At 37.1% G+C, this 19,059-nt stretch overlaps 1 protein-coding gene across 2 annotated transcripts in view; it reads left to right on the forward strand.

Moving 5' to 3' along the window:
• Positions 1-18,205, forward strand: part of ATP6V1A (ATPase H+ transporting V1 subunit A) — a 55,664-nt gene extending 37,459 nt beyond the window's left edge. For both annotated transcript variants that reach the window (XM_060298073.2, XM_030836810.3), the window contains 9 exons: positions 2,673-2,835; positions 3,364-3,472; positions 7,759-7,881; positions 7,975-8,089; positions 8,904-8,967; positions 10,450-10,653; positions 11,998-12,092; positions 14,077-14,248; positions 16,002-18,205. In XM_060298073.2, the coding sequence (XP_060154056.1) occupies positions 2,673-2,835; positions 3,364-3,472; positions 7,759-7,881; positions 7,975-8,089; positions 8,904-8,967; positions 10,450-10,653; positions 11,998-12,092; positions 14,077-14,248; positions 16,002-16,094 (1,138 nt within the window). In that variant the 3' untranslated portion in view covers positions 16,095-18,205. The remainder of the gene's footprint in view (positions 1-2,672; positions 2,836-3,363; positions 3,473-7,758; positions 7,882-7,974; positions 8,090-8,903; positions 8,968-10,449; positions 10,654-11,997; positions 12,093-14,076; positions 14,249-16,001) is intronic.
• Positions 18,206-19,059: the final 854 nt, after the last annotated feature.

The following is a 19,059-nucleotide window of genomic DNA, read 5'->3' on the forward strand; positions in this document are numbered from 1 at the left end:
TATTTCAAACCTCTCCACTTACCTCAGAGCTTCAACTCCAGTCTTCTTTCTCCTTCATTCTCAACAAATGATCATTCTAGATCCTTCACAGAGAAATGACAGGCCATCAGATTTGGAACTCCATCAGTTAACATACATTCCCATCCATCCCTTACTTCTCTCCTTTTTCTGGAGTTTATCCCACCTCATGTTTCCTCAAAGACCTCCCATTAAGTGATATTCTCTTTATCTCCCATCTAATGAGAAGAAATCTACCTTCGACCCTTTTCCCCTTTCTACCTTCCACTACGTTTCTCCCTATCTTCACAGCCAAACCTCTTAAAAAAAGTAAATTAGTTGTCTCCACTTTTCCCACTCTAATTCACTGTACTGATCTGCCCGTGGTGCCACCCCTCAACCGAAACTACTCTCACTAACATCATCAGTCACTCCCAATTCAATAAGTACGTTTTAGTGTTTTCCTAATTCCTACAACTTTGGATATTGGATATTGCTTTCTACTCCTTCCTCTTTGAAACACCCTTTCTTTGCTTTTCCAGTTAGCTTCTGTCTACAAGAAGCTATTGCTTATTCTCCGTTGCAGGTTCCTTCTCCCTTAATTTTGATATTTCTTAGAGGTTTTCCCTTTTCTTTCCTCATTATACGTCTTACCCTCTGTGGATGACTTCATTCTCTCTCGAGACTTAAATGTTCATCTATATATGATGATTTCTAAACCTGTATCTCCATCCCAGATCTCTTCTGAGTTCCAGACTCATACATCCACTTCTGATTATACCTCTCCTTTTGAATATCTTATAGGTGCCTCAAAGTCAGTATGTTTAAAACTAAAATCATCATCTTAATCACCACTCCTTTCCTTGAAACTTTGCTGCCTCTCTCAACCAATGTCATTATCATACATCCAGTGAATGCCTAATCTAAAATCTATGACTTCTCTCAAGTATCATTTTTACCCTCCCACATCTAATTAGTGAACTAATGCTGTTATTCTATTCCCTAAATATTTTTTATCTGCATCTGTCATCTCTACTCCATGACTATAATTAAGGATCTTACCCTAATTCCTGTAATAAACTCATTTAATCAGACTTCCCATCTTCAGTTTTGCCTTCTTTCCAAGTGGTTGTCCATATTACATAGTGATCCAACTAAAACGCATATGTGATCCTGCACAATATTGCTTGAAACCCTTCAGAGCTCTTTATTGCTCTCAAGACAAACACACACTCCTTAACTCCTTACAAAGCCACCCATGATCTGGCTGTTGCTTACCTTCCAGTATTGTCTCAGCCACTTGCCTGCCCAACTGCTTCCTTATACACCATCTTCCAGACTTAACGAAGGACTTTTAATTCTTCAAGCAATGCTTCCTCTTGCCCCTGGACCTTTGGGCATTCTGTTCCCTCTATGTGGAATGTTATTTCCCTGTATCTGGCTAATTTCTATTTTCTTTCAGGTCTTAGCTTCTTTCGGAAAGAATTTCCTAATCCCACTCCCATCCAGTGTCAGACTTTGTACTCCTTCCTGTGTACTCCCACAAACCTTGGATGGTCTCTATGATAGCACTTTTCACATTGGATTGTTGAACTTCTAAAGTGGGGCACACCCAGCCTTGCCTCCCCACCCTGGCTTAAAGGTGATTTGAAAGACGTATACAAAGCCATAGGCTGAATGGACATGCCTTCTTAGTGTATCAGAGTCACTGAAAGGTTTGAAGGAGAAAACATTTTAATGCGTATTAGTTTCATATGAGAAAAGTCTGTTATTATTATTAACGATGCAGTGTTTGTGTGAATTTTATGATAAAACACACTATTACCAAGGAATTTCCCTTAGCATTATGTCTCATTTCTCCTGCCCAGACACTCCTGCCTGACACACACATTCACCCGCACACACAAACACACCTGTGACATTCACTTCCCTCTGCTCTTAACTTCCTTCTGCCCTTAACGGTATTTCACTCTCCACTGACACTTTTTAGGGAAAGTTTGAAAGTGGTTGCTAAATGGTGCTGTAATCACAAGCTGACTCTCTAGTTGACTCCACTGGAATGTGAGCTCTTTGAATACAGAAACATAGCTATTTTCTCTGCTGTTGTCTCTCCAGCATCTCCAAGCATAGTTTGTAGTACCTTGGAAGTACCTCATAAATCGTTATTGAAGGGGTAAAAGGGGGTTGACTTAACACCTTAACAAAAGTCTTCATTTATTAACCTCTGTAACAAGATAGGAATTTCTTAGATCTTATTTTTTACCTCAGAAGACAACTTTCAAAGTGTTTATATTTTTCTTTCAGCTTTAATTCTTACATTGTCCTTTCATAAACTAATTGATTTAAGCATTCAGAATATCATTAGTACTATTTTATTTATTTTCATATTCCTCTTCCTCAGTTACCTTATGGAATATACTTTCACTTTTTGCTATTAAAGATGATAGAAATGATTAATTTATAATAAACAACATATACTACTATAGGTGGAAACTAGGGGAGCAATTGTTATATATCTATCTGTATATCTATCTTTGTAAGTACATATATAGATACAGATGACAGTATTATAAAGTGCTTTCGTTCTTTAACTTGTATTTCTGTGTCACTTACCTACTTTATTTATTGGTATGTATTAGCGAGTAAAGTAATCCATGCTTGTTTTATTTGTATAGATGTGTACAGGGAGGAACTACTGCAATCCCTGGGGCTTTTGGCTGTGGAAAGACGGTGATATCGCAGTCTCTATCCAAGTATTCCAACAGTGATGTGATCATCTACGTAGGATGTGGTGAGAGAGGAAATGAGATGTCTGAAGTCCTCCGGGACTTCCCAGAGGTCTGTATTTATAATGCTTCCAATACTAATCTAGAGAAAATACCACTAATCAACTTTAATTAGCAATTAATAAAGCTTTGTGTTGAATCTGGAGCAATGCTCTCATTTGTCAAGGATCTTTTAAGGAATTTTTCTAATTATATCTGTGATTCAGTTTGTATACTCAAGGAGACGAATTTGAATTTTTCAGTGAAACACTTGAAAGTTCCTTTTTGTGGTCTGGTGGTTTTCAGTTATTGGGAGAAAGATACAATAGGCAAAATATTTATAGGTGTGAACTTTACATAGCCTTTATATGATCTACTAGGTTACTGTAGTAATATTCCTTTTTCCATAAAATAATGGGCTTCATTTATGAAATGGAAATACTGGCTGTTTTCTTTACCACACAGTGGGATAGAGGGAAGAGGTTGGAGTGATGGGAATATGGCTTTGGGAATACAGATTATAAGAGAGATTAAATATAAACAAGTTGTGAAAAGGGGACTGAAATGTTCTAGGGATCACTAATAGATTGTTTGCCTCTAGCTCACGATGGAGGTTGATGGTAAGGTAGAGTCAATTATGAAGAGGACAGCGTTGGTAGCCAATACCTCTAATATGCCTGTTGCTGCTAGAGAAGCCTCTATTTATACTGGTGAGTATATGAATTGGAATAAAAGCGATTAACATATCTGTTCTTAAGTTTAAATCTAGCACCAAACTTTTTCTTTGCCAAAGAACTTTTCTTTCATTCTAAAGTACATACACACAACCATGTTCCTAGAATATTTTTTTTAATATTTCACATATTATTATATCTTGAGAATATGTCAATTTAAGACATTAATAGAGCTGCCACAATCTTTTTGATGACTTTAAAATGATGTATCTTCTACTACTGGTTTTCCTTTTTTCATTACCTGTTTTACCATTGCTCTATCTCTGAATATATCTGTATCTCTATAACTTGAATTATCAGCTTTGAACTGTAATACTTTGAATATCAGTATGTTTATGTATTATCTTCCATCTTTGCTCCCACTTCCATCCAGCTTTTGGTGCTTTGATTTCTACATTTTCAGGATTTATAATGTTCGTATTCTGTTCTATAACCATAAATCCAGTATTTGTATTAGCCTTAGACCTAGTGAAATGGAGTCATGCCCACTGGCAGTCCCTTGACTACAGTTTTTCCATTTGTTTCATGGTTGGACAAAATTTGAATTCTTGTTTCTTTGTAAGTCTGGGTTTTTTCAGCTGCCTTTAAATTTTAACAGTTTGGCAGAGTATAAAATTTTTTGATCAGTATTTCTTGCCTAGAGAACTCTTATTTCAGCATTAAGTGCTGGGGAGAGATCTGACGCTGGCCTACTTTTTTTCCTTTTATAGGTGATTTTTCTTTTTACCCAAAGGAATGTCTCTTTAACTTTGAAGTCTTTTTTTTTTTTTTACTTATTTTTTGGCTGCGTCAGACCTTCATTGTTGGGTCTTCGTTGCTGCGCACAGGCTTTCTCTAGTTGCCACAAGTGGGGGCTACTCTTCATTGCGTTGCACGGGCTTCTCATTGCAGTGTCTTCTCTTGTTTCGGAGCTCGGACTCTAGGTGCGCAGGCTTCAGTACTTGTGGCACACGGGTTCAGTAGTTGTGGCTCGCGGGCTCTAGAGCTCAGGTTCAGTAGTTCTGGCACACGTGCTTAGTTGCTCCGCGGCATGTGGGATCTTCCCGGACCAGGGCTCAAAGCAGTGTCCCCTGCATTGGCAGGCGGATTCTTAACCTCGGCGCCACCAGGGAAGTCCTAACCTTGAAGTCTTATAACTTTATTAGGATATATCCCAGTATTGATAGTTCTGATAATTTTTTCCTGAGACATAGTATACCTTTTCAATCTATGAATATGTCTTTTATTTTGGAAAATTTTTGAGAATAGTTTCTGAAACTTTTTCTCTTCCATTATGGTTATCTTCTTGAAGCTAAACATATAGCGTCTCCTTTAGCTGTTTCCATATGCATCATTTCCTCTCTAATTCTTTTTATTTAGCCTTTTATCCATTTTTTAACAGGGTAATCAACGTGTATTCTTTGTATTGCTTCCAGTGAAGCCTTTATGTTCTTCTAGCTCTTTGCTGAGTTCTGCTGGCTCATGAAACATCTTTTGTGATCTTACTGTATACTCCTTGAGATTTTTATTTTGTGGTAGGATGCAATATTAAGATTTTCTTTTATTAATTAATTGTGGTCACAGTTTTCATTTGTTTCTTGGCAGGTTCATTGTTGTACTCTGCTCTTCTGTCTCTTTTTTTCTTTTATTTTTGTTCCTGTGCTGAGGTTTATTATTACTATTACTCATCTTTGCAGGAGATGGGAGGGAATGGTTGTTACTATGGTCCAGGGTAGCAGGAATTCTTCCTGGTAATCTGTGAAGTTTGTTATAGCATAGAGTTGTGTAAGTTATTTTACTTTTTCTTTCCTGCCAGCAAAAATCCGCAGCTACAAGGCCGCTTACAATGAATTCTTTCTCTTCTACCCTGCCTTATTCACTTTTTACTTACTGAAAAGGAGTGCCTTCCTTTTTTTTGGGTCCCCATCTCTCTACTTCTCCTTGATGCCAAACTAGGTCCAAGGAACCCCTGCCACTAGCCCTGTACCCCTTTTACTGTGTTCCAGACAACGGATTCTTGGTTTTGCCCCTCAGGATGTACCTTCTGGTTTACAAAAGCTTAATCTGAGATGTGCAACCTCAGGTGAATTCTTGGTGTGTTTCCACCCCCTTGTTTGTTTTTTATCTCATTTAGTTGGCTTTCCTCATTATTTTGTTGTGAAGCTAAACATGGCCCCTAGTTTTTGACTATGGAGTTTGTGTTTCTGTATTTCTTGTTCTCCTTGTTTGGTGGTTACTCTTATGAGAAGGAGAAAGTGACATACTCATCTACTATTTTAGGACAAGAAGTCTACCTACTTCTTTTAAATGGCTGCACAGTATCCCTTTGTATGGATATATCGTAATTTATTTAACCAGCATCCTTTTAGGGGGCATTTGGATTATTGATAATTTTTTTGCTCCCACAAACTTCACACCATAAAACATTCTTAAGCATGTTTTTTACACTGTGGCTTTGTATGTTTTATGCACGTTTCTTTGTATTTTTGTCAGGTAAGTTCTTAGAAGTAAAATTGCTAAGAATACAACTGTTAATATAGATTTTAGTTTCTAATAGCTCTTGAAAAGGAATAACAGTGGACAAGAATTCTGCTTCTTCACATACTCACCAATGCTAATTTCTTCAACACTTTCTTATGATCATTATCATACAGAAAAGTTGAAAGAATATTACAGTGAATACCCATGTACCCCACACCTAGATCTGATAATTAGCATTTTACCGTCCCTGCTTTATTAGATGCCTATTCGGTCTGTATTTCTTACAGTGAGCTAGCATCTTTTCTGTGTGTATTCACCATTTGAAAACTGCCTTCTGTCCATTTTTGTATTGGTAGTAGTTGTTTATCATATGGATTGGTAAAGTTCTTTGAAATCAGTCTTTCATCTGTTATGAGTTGCAGATATTGTCCTAGTTTGCTTATCTTTTGATTTTGTCTGAGAGTTTTTTTTTTTTTTCTTGTAGGCACTGATATCTTTAGGTCTATGAAAGTGGTCTATGAGACTTCTTTGAGGTTTAGTCATGTGTATCTGTCTCTTCTATCAAGTCTTTTTAATAAATATATACACACAGGCATTAGTGAATGTTATCACAGAGACATAGCGTATTTGTATAAGAGAGGATCTGATTCTACCATCAGATTGAAATATGTGATAATTACTGTGTTTTTTAAGCCTTAATAATGATAAGTGGATTTCTTAAAGACTTTGTTCCTTGGATCATATTTTGGAAGCCTAAGTCAGTATTTTTTATTCTGAAGGATGTGATAAATAGTAAAGTTCTGAGTTTTCCAGCAACTATTTTGTTTTACTTATATAAGCATCTGTTTCTTTACTGGTAAAATAAGGGAATTAGGGCAGTAGATTTGCTGGAATCTACTGTTGCTTATGATGTAGCAACAAATGTACATTTCTAATATCTTAGAGTTGTATAGTACGTTGTACTTTGCAGAGGGCATTTATAGAAATCTTTTCATCTGATATGTGTAGATAGATAGGGTGAGAGCTATTCCATTTTCACAGATTAGGAAACCACACTGGGAAATGAAGTTACTTTGCTAAGATTAATGACAGAATAGGAAGTAGAACCCAGGACTTCTTTCTGTGTATTAGCTTCTTCTAAGTGGTTTACTGTATGTGATTTTACAGGAGAGGACCCAATCTGCATAGCAGAATGATCTGGATAATTAAGATTATTACTCACGTTAATAACATTTGTTACTTTTGAAAAATAATCAAACAAGCTAATTAGTTGAGGATTTTTTGATGCCTATGTCTAATTATCTCAACAATGAATGGGAGGCAAGTCTTTTCCTACTTTTAAAAATGTATACTAGGCTATGATAAACCCAAACATATAATTGCTCAATATAATAGACATTTATTTCAGATGATCCAGGCAATCTTCATTATTCTGTCATTTTTGGGCTGGGACGCAGGCTGAAAAGAGCTCTTTCATTTCGACACATATCTTCCATGGGTCCTGGGAGTTCTCGCCCTCTCAGTAAGCCAGAAGGAAGAAGTAGCATGGAAGGATGTGTGGCTTGCCTGGTGGTGGAACACATGACTCTTACATTCCATTAGATAGGGGTCAGTTACTTGCCACATCTAAATGCAGAGGAGGCTAGACAATATAATTCAGCTGTGTGCCCAAAAGAAGCAGCACAGATTATGGTGAACAGCTAGCAGTCTTAGGAACTTATTGCTTTAAATTTTTCTTAAGGGTGAAAAAGTCAGGATTATACATTATAGGATTATAACTTGTAATATTCTTCCCAATTTAGGAATTACACTGTCAGAATATTTCCGTGACATGGGCTATCACGTCAGTATGATGGCTGACTCTACCTCCAGATGGGCTGAGGCTCTTAGAGAAATCTCTGGTCGCTTAGCTGAAATGCCTGCAGGTAAGTCTTTGTATTGCTTATTACATAAGCAAGACGGTTAGGATTTGGGGATTGGTTTATAACCTCTCCTTAAAATTTCTTTTCATTTTTCAGATAGTGGATATCCTGCATATCTCGGTGCCCGTCTGGCCTCATTCTATGAGCGAGCTGGCAGAGTGAAATGTCTTGGAAATCCTGAGAGAGAAGGGAGTGTCAGCATTGTAGGAGCGTAAGTATCAAAACTGTACTTTTCATAAGAAAAAAGGTTATTTATTTTAAAGAGACAATATTTAGCCCCCCTGAGAGCAGTGATTTTTTTTTTTTTTTTGCGGTACGCGGACCTCTCACTGTTGTGGCCTCTCCCGTTGCGGAGCACAGGCTCCGGACACGCAGGCTCAGCGGCCATGGCCCACGGGCCCAGCCGCTCTGTGGCATGTGGGATCCTCCCAGACCAGGGCACGAACCCACACCCCTTGCATCAGCAGGCGGACTCCCAACCACTGTGCCACCAGGGAAGCCCGAGAGCAGTGATTCTTAACCAAGGTTGCACTTGAGTCATCCAAGAAGCTCTTTAAAATGCACATGTTTAGGTCATCTCTACATGTTCTGGTTCTATAGATTTGACTTGACTGATTTATTACATTCAAGTCACAATATCATAGAAATAATTTAGAAAATTATAGACATGTTAAGGTAAGACTGTATCACAATAAAAACAATGTGAAGATTCACGATCCCCACATAAAGCCATACTTTGTTCTCAGACCTTTTCCTTCCTTCCTGTTTCATCTGTTTGATCAGAATAGTGAAACAGATTATAATTAAATCTGTCTCATTTCTCAAACTAGAAGGTGTTTAATAGTTGTCATTCTTAATTTTCAACTTAGTACTGGTTTTTATTTAAGATTTTTGTATAAGATTTTCTTTCCGAAGGTCATATTTCTAAAGTTATTTACATTAAAATTGACTTGCAAAAAATTGCTTTTATATACAAGTTATTTTCCATAAGCATTTCTAATGACTTTTTCTTCTTTTAAATTTAGAGTTTCTCCACCTGGTGGTGATTTTTCTGATCCAGTTACATCTGCTACTCTTGGTATTGTTCAGGTATATCTTTCCCTAGTGTAGTCAGCTTCTGAGCTCCACCCCACCCCAGGCTGTCCTCATGTTATCCACATCACTGTGAAGTATTTCATTTGGTCACTGAAGAGTAGGCAGCGGTAAAGTCTGTTTTAGCAACATTCTTACTACTGAAAGTCTTCAGTGCTGTCTGTTCTTTCTTAGCTCTTTATCTAGAGTTTATAATAGATTTAATATTCTGTAAGTGGAAAATACATCCGGGTAGCAAAGTTTTATTCGTGTTAGAGTAATACTACACTTTGAGTTAGAGTAACCCTAGGAGTAGAAACAAATGGGCCCAAAAAAGATATAATGGCAAAAACCCCACAGAAGTTTCTCCTCGTGGTATGGTCCAAGGCAGGTAACCCTATTAGAGGGCAGCTCTTTTCCATTCCACAGTAATCCAGAACCAGCGCTTCTTCTACCTTGGGCTCCACCTAGCCTGGTAGTTGTCTGCATCTGGCTGGTACAGGCGGACTGTGTAGAAGGCACACCTACTTTGGGCTCAGGCCTGGTCACTCCACTCATTCTGTTAGCCACACCCAGATGAAAGCAAAACTTGGAAAGTGTAGTTTCTGCCTAGGCAGCTTCCCGGTGACAAGGGCATGAATTCTAGTGGATAGCCAGCCAACTTGGCCATTAAAAGTAAGCCTGGGGGGGGGGGGGGGGGCGGGGATGTACTGGAAAATTGGGATTGACATGTATACACTAATATGTATAAAATAGATAACCAATAAGAACCTGCTGTATAAAAAATAAATAAATAAAAAATTTTTAAAAGTAAGCCTAAATGAAAGATGTATATAAATCAGAGCTATTATTTTTTTAATGTTGATACATTTATAAGCATATGTATTATTCATATGGGAAAAATAGAATATTTGCCTATATTTCTGTCAGTTTCAGATAAAAGGAAGTGGTAGAGGCTAAATTTACAACTTTCAAGATGTTTAACCTTTGCTGAAATTTTGAATTTTTAATTGCAGGGAAATGGGGAGCAAAGTTAGGAACGCATAAAATACATATGAATGTTTGGCCTCAGAAAAATGACCGTCACATCTTTTAGGATTGGCCCTTAATGATAGGGAACTGAATTTATTCAGAACATTTAGAGGTTTTCATTAAAGTGAAGTATCTATCTTAATAAGCATTTTCTGGTTCATCTGTTTATATTGCACTGTCATAATCTTCAAAGGAGTCAGTGTTTTTGCTATCAGATTTGACATACTATTAAGGAAATTTTGATTTGTAGATATTACCCATACTGAAACTAAAAGAAATACATTTTCCTATTTGCAGTTTTATTCTATTTCATGTATACTTGTTATATACTAAAAAGATAAATAATTTGACCAGAAAAGTATAGAATTGCATATTTAGGACAAACAAATAAATACATTTCAATACTTCAAAAAAATTGTATTTAAGAAAAATTTTTATGTTTTGTTTTTGATTTTGTCTTTAAATCAGGTATTCTGGGGCTTAGATAAGAAACTAGCTCAACGGAAGCATTTCCCGTCTGTCAACTGGCTGATCAGCTACAGCAAGTACATGCGTGCCTTGGATGAGTACTATGACAAACACTTCACAGAGTTTGTTCCTCTGAGGACCAAAGCTAAGGAGATTCTGCAGGAAGAAGAAGACTTGGCAGAAATTGTACAGCTTGTGGGAAAGGTAGGTTGTAAAATCTTGTGGAAGACAGGTCTGTGAGTTGCAGTGAAGCTTTTTAAGGACAAACAGAACCTTGGATATGTGGATTCTTGCTGGGAGAATTAGTATTTATTAAATATTTTTTAAACTAATAGGATTTTAGATTATTCCTTTATCCAGAAGATATTTGAGGGACCTGCTTGTGTTATGGAAAGTAGAAAGATGATTGGTGTTTAGATTATTATTGAATAACAAACCACTCCGACATATAGTGGCTTAAGTAGTGTTTTTTTGCTCATGGTTTTTGGGTTTAGTGGACTCAGATGGGAAGTCTTGCTTGGGTCCCCTCATACAGTTTTTGCAGTCATATGGTGGCTGAGACCATAGTCATTTGAAAGTTTCTTCCCTCACATGTCTGGTGCCTGGGCTAGGATGACTGGAATAGCTAAGGGTTGGCTGGGCATTTCTCTCTCTATGTGGTGTTTCAAAAAAAATCAGCCTATTTGTGTACCCACGTTCATAGAAACATCTAAGCACTAAAAGGTGGGAGCAACCCAGATGTCCTTTGCAACACACTCACGTGCGCACACGCACACACATGCACACACAATGGAATTAATATTCCATTTCAGCCTTGAGAAGGAAGGGAAATTCAAACACATGTTGCAACATGGATGAACCTTGAGGGGACATTATGTTAGGTGAAATAAACGAGTCACAAAAAGACAAATACTTATATGTAACGTATCTGAAGTAGTCAAATTCATAGAAGTAGAAAGTAGAGTAGTGGTTAACTGGGACCGGGAGGGCAGAAGGGGAGTTGTTGTTTAATAGGTATAGAGTTTCAAATTTGAAAGATGAAAAGTTATGGAAATCTGTTTCACAACAATGTGAACATACTTAACCTACTGAACTACACTTAAAAATGGTTACGATGGTAAATTTATGTTATATGTTTTCACAACAAAATCCAAAAAAGAACATCAATCAGGAAGCAGTTATGAAGTGAATTTATTATTTTTAAAAATTTTTTTTTAATTTTTATTTTTTTTGCGGTACGCGGGCCTCTCACTGTTGTGGCCTCTCCTGTTGCGGAGCACAGGCTCCGGACGCGCAGGCTCAGCGGCCATGGCTCACGGGCCCAGCCACTCCACGGCATGTGGGATCTTCCTGGACCGGGGCACGAACCCGTGTCCCCTGCATCGGCAGGCGGACTCTCAACCACTGCGCCACCAGGGAAGCCCCTGAAGTGAATTTATTAATGATAGGTGATCGTGTGTTGATTGGTTTCTGCATGCTAACTGGTTAGAACTATTGGTCCCACGTTGTGGCAGTAAATTTCTAAAAATGTATTTTTTCCTCTTCTAGGCTTCACTAGCAGAAACAGATAAAATCACTCTGGAGGTAGCAAAACTTATCAAAGATGATTTCCTTCAACAAAATGGATATACTCCTTATGACAGGTAATCTAGCCTGATTTTCTTTTTTTAATTTGAGGATATTCTATCAAGTTTTGAAGAAGGAGCTGCCTACACATTAAAACCCTCCCCTCGGGGCTTCCCTGGTGGCACAGTGGTTGAGAGTCCGCCTGCTGATGCAGGGGACACAGGTTCATGCCCCAGTCTTGGAAGATCCCACGTGCCGCGGAGCGGCTGGGCCCGTGAGCCATGGCTGCTGAGCCTGCACGTCCGGAGCCTGTGCTCCGCAACGGGAGAGGCCACAACAGTGAGAGGCCCGCATACCGCAAAAAAAAACCAAAAAACAAAACAAAACCCTCCCCGCCTTTTTTTTCTCATACAGACACACTCTGACTCAGTGTATAGGTTTATTTTATATTTTCATAGCAGACATCTAGTGATCCAGTATGTTCCCTTATCTTGAGTTGGCTCATTTTTCCAGTTATGACAGTGTTTTCACTCATTATCCAGCCATCTCTAATTAGATTAAATTGTGGCTTAGTGTACGGAGCCTGGGGATCATTGCCTCTTTCAGAAGCTTTTCTCACTACCTGTTACCACAGCCTGTGCCTCTTCTACTCTTTTCCTAAATAATATACTTTCATGCCTCATTTCCCAAGAGTTCTATTCTTTGTATATTTATTTATTTATTTATGGCTGCGTTGGGTCGTCGTTGCTGCGCGCAGTCTTCCTCTAGTTGCAGAGAGCGGGGGCTACTCTTTGTTGCAGAGCACGGGCTTCTCATTTTGGTGGCTTCTCTTATTGCAGAGCACAGGCTCTAGGCATGCGGACTTCACCATTGTGGCACGTGGGCTCAGTAGTTGTGGCTCGTGGGCTCTAGAGTGCAGGCTCAGTAGTTGCGGTGCACGGGCTTAGTTGCTCCGCGGCATGTGGGGTTTTCCTGGACGAGGACTCGAACTCATGTCCCCTGCATTGGCAGGTGGATTCTTAACCACTGCGCCACCAGGGAAGCCCAAGAGTCCTATTCTTTTTCTTTCTACTGAAGTCCCTGTCGGACATCTCACCAGTCCCTGCTACTCCTGCCCAGTGCTTGTTTTTCATTATTGTCTCTGCTACTTCCATGGCTTATTTAAAAGTTCCCATTTCTTTTAAACTTTGATCATTTGAACCCTTTCATCATAGGCTAGTTTTTCTCCCTCAATCATATTTGGCCCTGTATAAGACTAAAGTGGAAACTGAACACATAGGAAGATTACCAGAATGTAAGACAAGCAGAAAATATGACAGTATAATCAATAAGGCTCAAAAAAAACCTATCAGGAACTTAAGAAGCTCTGGGAAGCATCCACACAAAGATATCTCCACAAAGGGAAAATTATTTGAAGAGAGTGTAATGGAGAGTGTGCATGAAATTGTGTATGCAAGTAAGTTTAAATGCGTTGGAAATTTGATTAGAATGCATGGGATGCAAGTTGAATATTAACTTCTGTGTCTTCATTATTAAAAGATATGGGTAAATGAAAGTGAACACATTAATGGAGAAAGGAAATGCTTATTAACTTTAGGAAATTGCAGTTCCCTGCTTTCCTATTATTTATTAAACCTTCACGGACTGTCACAAGGGAGTCTTTACAACTCAGTTATTTTACCATTTGGGTAACTGCTTTAACTGCACTGTACAAACACAAACCCTCAGAGGTCATTAGATTGAAGCAGTACTGTTTCATTGTTCTTCCTGTTTGATTGTGTTAACAAAAATTAACATCACTCTTTAAATAAAAGAATACATAGCTCCATCTCTCCATCCACCCCCTATTCCTGAGACATCTCTGTCCAAAAACTCTGGTTAAGTATTATTGATCTTTTCCACTATTCTTTTTTCATTCCTTATGTATCATGCAATAAATGTAAGTAGTGTGCATATCTAAATAAAGAAGTTAATGCTCTGGTATTTTACAGATGAGGTAAAAACTATGAACTTGCTTTGGATTTTGTTTTTGTTTATTATTTTGACTTTCATTTATCCTAGGTTCTGCCCATTCTACAAGACAGTAGGGATGCTGTCCAACATGATTGCATTTTATGATATGGCCCGCAGAGCTGTTGAAACCACTGCCCAGAGTGACAATAAAATCACATGGTCCATTATCCGTGAGCACATGGGGGAGATCCTCTATAAGCTTTCCTCCATGAAATTCAAGGTATATTTGTTTCTACCATAAACTTTTTTTAGTAGTTTCTTTTTGATTTTTTAAAATATTTGGGTCCCAAACCTGGTGTGTGAAACTGGCATTTATCATTTTCATACATGCTCGGGTTATGTAAAACCAGAAGAGACCTCAAAGCTATGTTCAAATAGGAATTCACATGGTAAAGACTATAGTATGTCACGTCTAAAATAAACGCTGACGTGTTTTCCCTTTTGTCTTAACTGCCAGGCAATTTAGAGCTAAAATCATTGCTAAGCAGCAATTACGTTACCTCAAGTGCCTGTTAATATCTAATCCCGATGCTCCTCTGAAACGATTTCTGCTGCTTACTTCAAGTATCCTATTACACATCATTTTTACTTTTAAGTAGACTCTCATTCTTTGGGAAGTACACAAGACATAAATAATTAAGTGAAATTATCTGTAGAAACTAAAATGTGTAAGATTGTTTTTAAAATACTTGATCAGTTGAGTTGTATTTAATTATTTCTAAGTCATGACATCCAAGTATATTTACTAATCTCCTACTGAGAAATTAAGAGTGATTCTCTGAATGTGTATGTTATGTATATAGTGTTTGCATTATAGATTGGAAGTAAATTTGTATAGACACTCACTGTATCAAGGATTTTAAAATATTCACACCCTTTGAGTCCTGTCTTTCCATTTCAAAACATATAGCCCAAGGAAATAATTAGAGATTTTGATATGGATGTATGTAAAAGATTGTATATTAAACTTTTAAATGTCATCCAAAAGTGAACGGAGCCATTGTGGCATGTACATTACAGCAAAAATATTATAAAGGCATTGACATCTTTTTTTCAAAGAATATCCAAAGACACAGGGAAACGCTTATGGTATAATTAGTGAAAAAAGTTGGTTGCAAAGAAATTCCATATGTAATTTGATCCAAATTTTATTTTTTAAAATTATACATTCATAGGAAAATGATAAAAAAATATATGCAATAATATAATAGTGATGACTTCTGGTAGTATAACTAAAGGTGCTGTCTTTTTTCTGTTTACAGGTATATTGTATCAAATTAACATTTCAGTTGTTCTTTAATATCATTAAGTATTTTTCTATAGCACTATTTTGTGGCTGGAGAATAATATTTTCCTATTCTTAGGCATTTAGGAAATTTCCAGTTGTTGGTATGGACAACTTTGTTCATGTAGTTGGTTTTGTGTATTTTCCTAGTATATGTTCTCAGAAGTGGAATGATTGGGTCAGAGGGCTTAAACACTTTAAGGTTTCTTTCATACATTTTACTCAATTAAGTTGCTTTCCATACAGATTTTAAATGGGGTGCATTTTGAGGTTATTTTAGAAATTTTACTCCCCCCGTCCCAAGGTGATACTACCAGACCTTGAATAGTAAATTCTGTTTTGATTAAATTCCAACTATCATATACACAGAGAGGAATGCATCTAATACACATTGCTGCGTAATTCCCTAATATTTTGCATATTGTTGAGGGTAAATCCATTGGTTGTTGAATACAGTTAGCAAGGAAGACACAAAACGGAAATTTTGTCTTCTGTTTGGTTGGACGACTACTTTATACATTTCTACCCTTAAAGGAAAAAAGAAAAATAAGGTTAATTCTGCCTCCTGCCTGTGTTTTACCAGTGTACCTCAACCTAGTACTCAAATATAATAAATATAAATAACTCACTATGTGTTCTGAAAATTATTTTCCAAAGGTAAATTGAATTCTGTCATGTCTTCTTTCAGGATCCAGTGAAAGATGGTGAGGCAAAGATCAAGGCCGACTATGCACAGCTTCTTGAAGATATGCAGAATGCATTCCGTAGCCTTGAAGATTAGAACTGTGATTTCTTTCCTCCTTTTCCTCAGCAAGCTCTCATATGTGTATATTTTCCTAAATTTCTCATCTCAAACCCTTTGCTTCTTTATTGTGCAGCTTTGAGACTAGTGCCTATGTGTGTTATCATTTGTTTCCCTGTTTATTTGGTAGGTCTTATATAAAACAAACATTCCTTTGTTCCAGTGTTTGAAGGGCCTCCCTGATCCTTTCTCCAAAGTGGTGAATGTAGTAAATAGGATATACAATGGCTACACTACTGTAAACGTGTATGTAGGATGACGTCTCTCCTTGTCCTAGGTTTGCCCTTTCCTCATCGCCATTAAATTGTAAACAGGACTACCGCGTGTACTCTCTTTGCAATGGCTTTGGAATGGAAGGCCAGACTTCTCTACATTCTGTCAGGTTCATTGTGAAATGACTCAACATCTGTCTGGTAAAGTTATTTGCAGCTTAGCATTTTGCTAAGTAACCTGCTTTGTAGGAAATACTTACTTTTTTAAAACGTGAATAATTAATGTTTCTATTATGTGTTGCTTCCCCCAGTATAAATCAAGAATATTTGTGGGAAACTGTTGAGAACTGTACTGTTTTTAAAGCAGGCATTTGTGGGACTCAGCACAATAGATGAATCAGTGACCTCTAAAAAAGTGAAAAAGAAGCCAGGTGATCAAACTTAGATTAACATCATCTTGTTAAAGCCTATTTTACTTCACTAGGAAAAATTCGGTATCAAGGACTATTATACTACATTACTAGGAAATTCTTTTTAAAATTATGTTTAAAACAATCACCGAGAACTTGATCCACATCACACCCTCTTTTTTTTCCTCAAACATCGTAGAACCCTAAGCTTCTAAGAATCATGTGGCAATGTGATAGGCAGTAAAATGCCACAGAGAAGATATTTAGTAGTGGTTAAAGGCTGTTTGCACCTTTAAGGACCAGCTGGGCTTTAGTGATTCTTGGGGCCAGAGTGGCACTATGTTTTTACAAGATAATGACATGTGTCACATGTTTGTTTGTTTGCTAATTGAATTTTTGAACAACCAGCTTCCTGATTGTAAAAAATATTATTCTTTCACATGGTTTTTGATTCACTGGCTCAAAAGATTTCTCAGAATACCTGTAGCTGTAGCAGCATAACAGTTTCCATTCTGTTTCATAGGGATGAAGTTAATTCTTATATCTGCTGATAACAGAATCTGGGTCATGTGAAAAAAAGATCATTTCTTCCTATCTTTTAAGTATATGTTTTAAAATAAAAGTTTCTGTGTTTGTATGATAAGGCACATTAGGTAATGTATTTCTTTTGGTCTGTTAAGGAAAGATGCAGTTAGAGAATTCAGCTATGTTTGTTTAAATCCTTGCAGATTACATGTTCTTACAGTGGCCTGCTGTTCAGGATAAGTATTCTGCCATGTATCTTTTTTTAACCTTTCAGAATATTGGAAGATAAAAATTGTGCAGTGATTTGTTGAGACGTGGATGTAATGGTGCTGCTGAATCAGTTTGCTTTCCAATGTGGCCTCCTACCCAGAGGCCCTAAGACCAGTGGAAATTAAAAGAATTTCAAAAACTTTCAATTCCTACCTTAAACCTACCAGCAAACTAGGATTGTGTTAGTAATGAATGATATGACGAAGAAAGTTTGACCAAGTTTCTTTTGTGTTTTTCTGAATTTGCAATGTACATTCTTACTCCTTTTTAAGAATGTTGATGTATGGGTGTGAACATGCTAGAGAAACTGCTCAGAGCCTCACTGTAAGTGTCCCTTCACCCATATGTTGTAGAATTTCACATTGGTCACTGATCATATTTCTTTAGTAAGAATGTGTTAAAGTTAACAACAGTCTTTTAAAAAGATGATGCAGTTCTATATTTATTGTGCTGTGCCTGATCCTAAGTGGAGCCAGTTAACAAGTTTCATATGTATTTTTCCAGTGTTAAATCTCACACATTGTACCCTTTGGAAACTTCCTTCCATCCTGACGAACGAATAGAAGAGGTCATATGTATTGCCTTCTTATCCTTGAGGTTTCACTATCTTTATGTTAAAAGTTGTGTATAATTGTTAAAATCTATGAAAGAATAAAAAGTGGATTTAAATTAACATTTTTCCTTTTTTTTGTGGGTGTGGCAAGATCTGCTAAAAAAACGTGCCACCTTATTGTATTTCGGCTTGTTTTCAGTATGAACTTCAAAGTTTTTCATTTCCCTCTTTATAGATTGTTACTTAAGATCATGAAATTGAGTTGGCGCCCTCACTATAAGACTGCAAAAAGTCCTATAATCATGTACCACTGTGATTTGGAAATATAGTACATGGAATCCCATAGCATTCTGAATATTACTTTAAATTGAAAAAATGAATGGTTTCTAAAAGTAGACTTATAAATGAAAGGAAATCAGTGTACTCATCTCTACTTTTGGCAAATGAACGAAAGCTTTGTAATTCGTAATTCTGCAAGCCAAATTATTTAAGATCCAATGTAGCAACATGGTTTTTATTTCCTTAAGTGTATTTTTAACAATTTCTAAAGGAGTAAGAAGCAGTGTGAAATGAAAAACTCTACCAACTTTATGTAGAGAAATACTTAAAAATTCATGAGAAAGCTTATTCATTATAGAATGGGTGATTTTTGTTTTTTGGTAATAATCCAATATTTTCAGGTTATTAGTTTTAATGTATTGCCACAATATAAGAGTATGAAGAAGGGAACCAATTTTCCCAGGTGAGGTATGATAAAATGCCTCTGAAGTTGTTCTAAGGGCTCCCTTTTAGTTCGAGTTCCCCTAGAAGTTGACCCTGAGACATGTATTTGCGTGCAGACAGTTTATTTGGGATGAGATCCTAGGAAAGCACCAGTAGGGGAATAGAGAATTAAGACAGAACTGAAGGAAGCCAATACGTGTTCGTATCAAGCAAGTCAACATTTTGGAGCACCATCCTGCTGGGGAGTTGTG

This window comes from Globicephala melas, chromosome 4, assembly GCF_963455315.2.
Source record: "Globicephala melas chromosome 4, mGloMel1.2, whole genome shotgun sequence".
NCBI lineage: Eukaryota > Metazoa > Chordata > Mammalia > Artiodactyla > Delphinidae > Globicephala > Globicephala melas.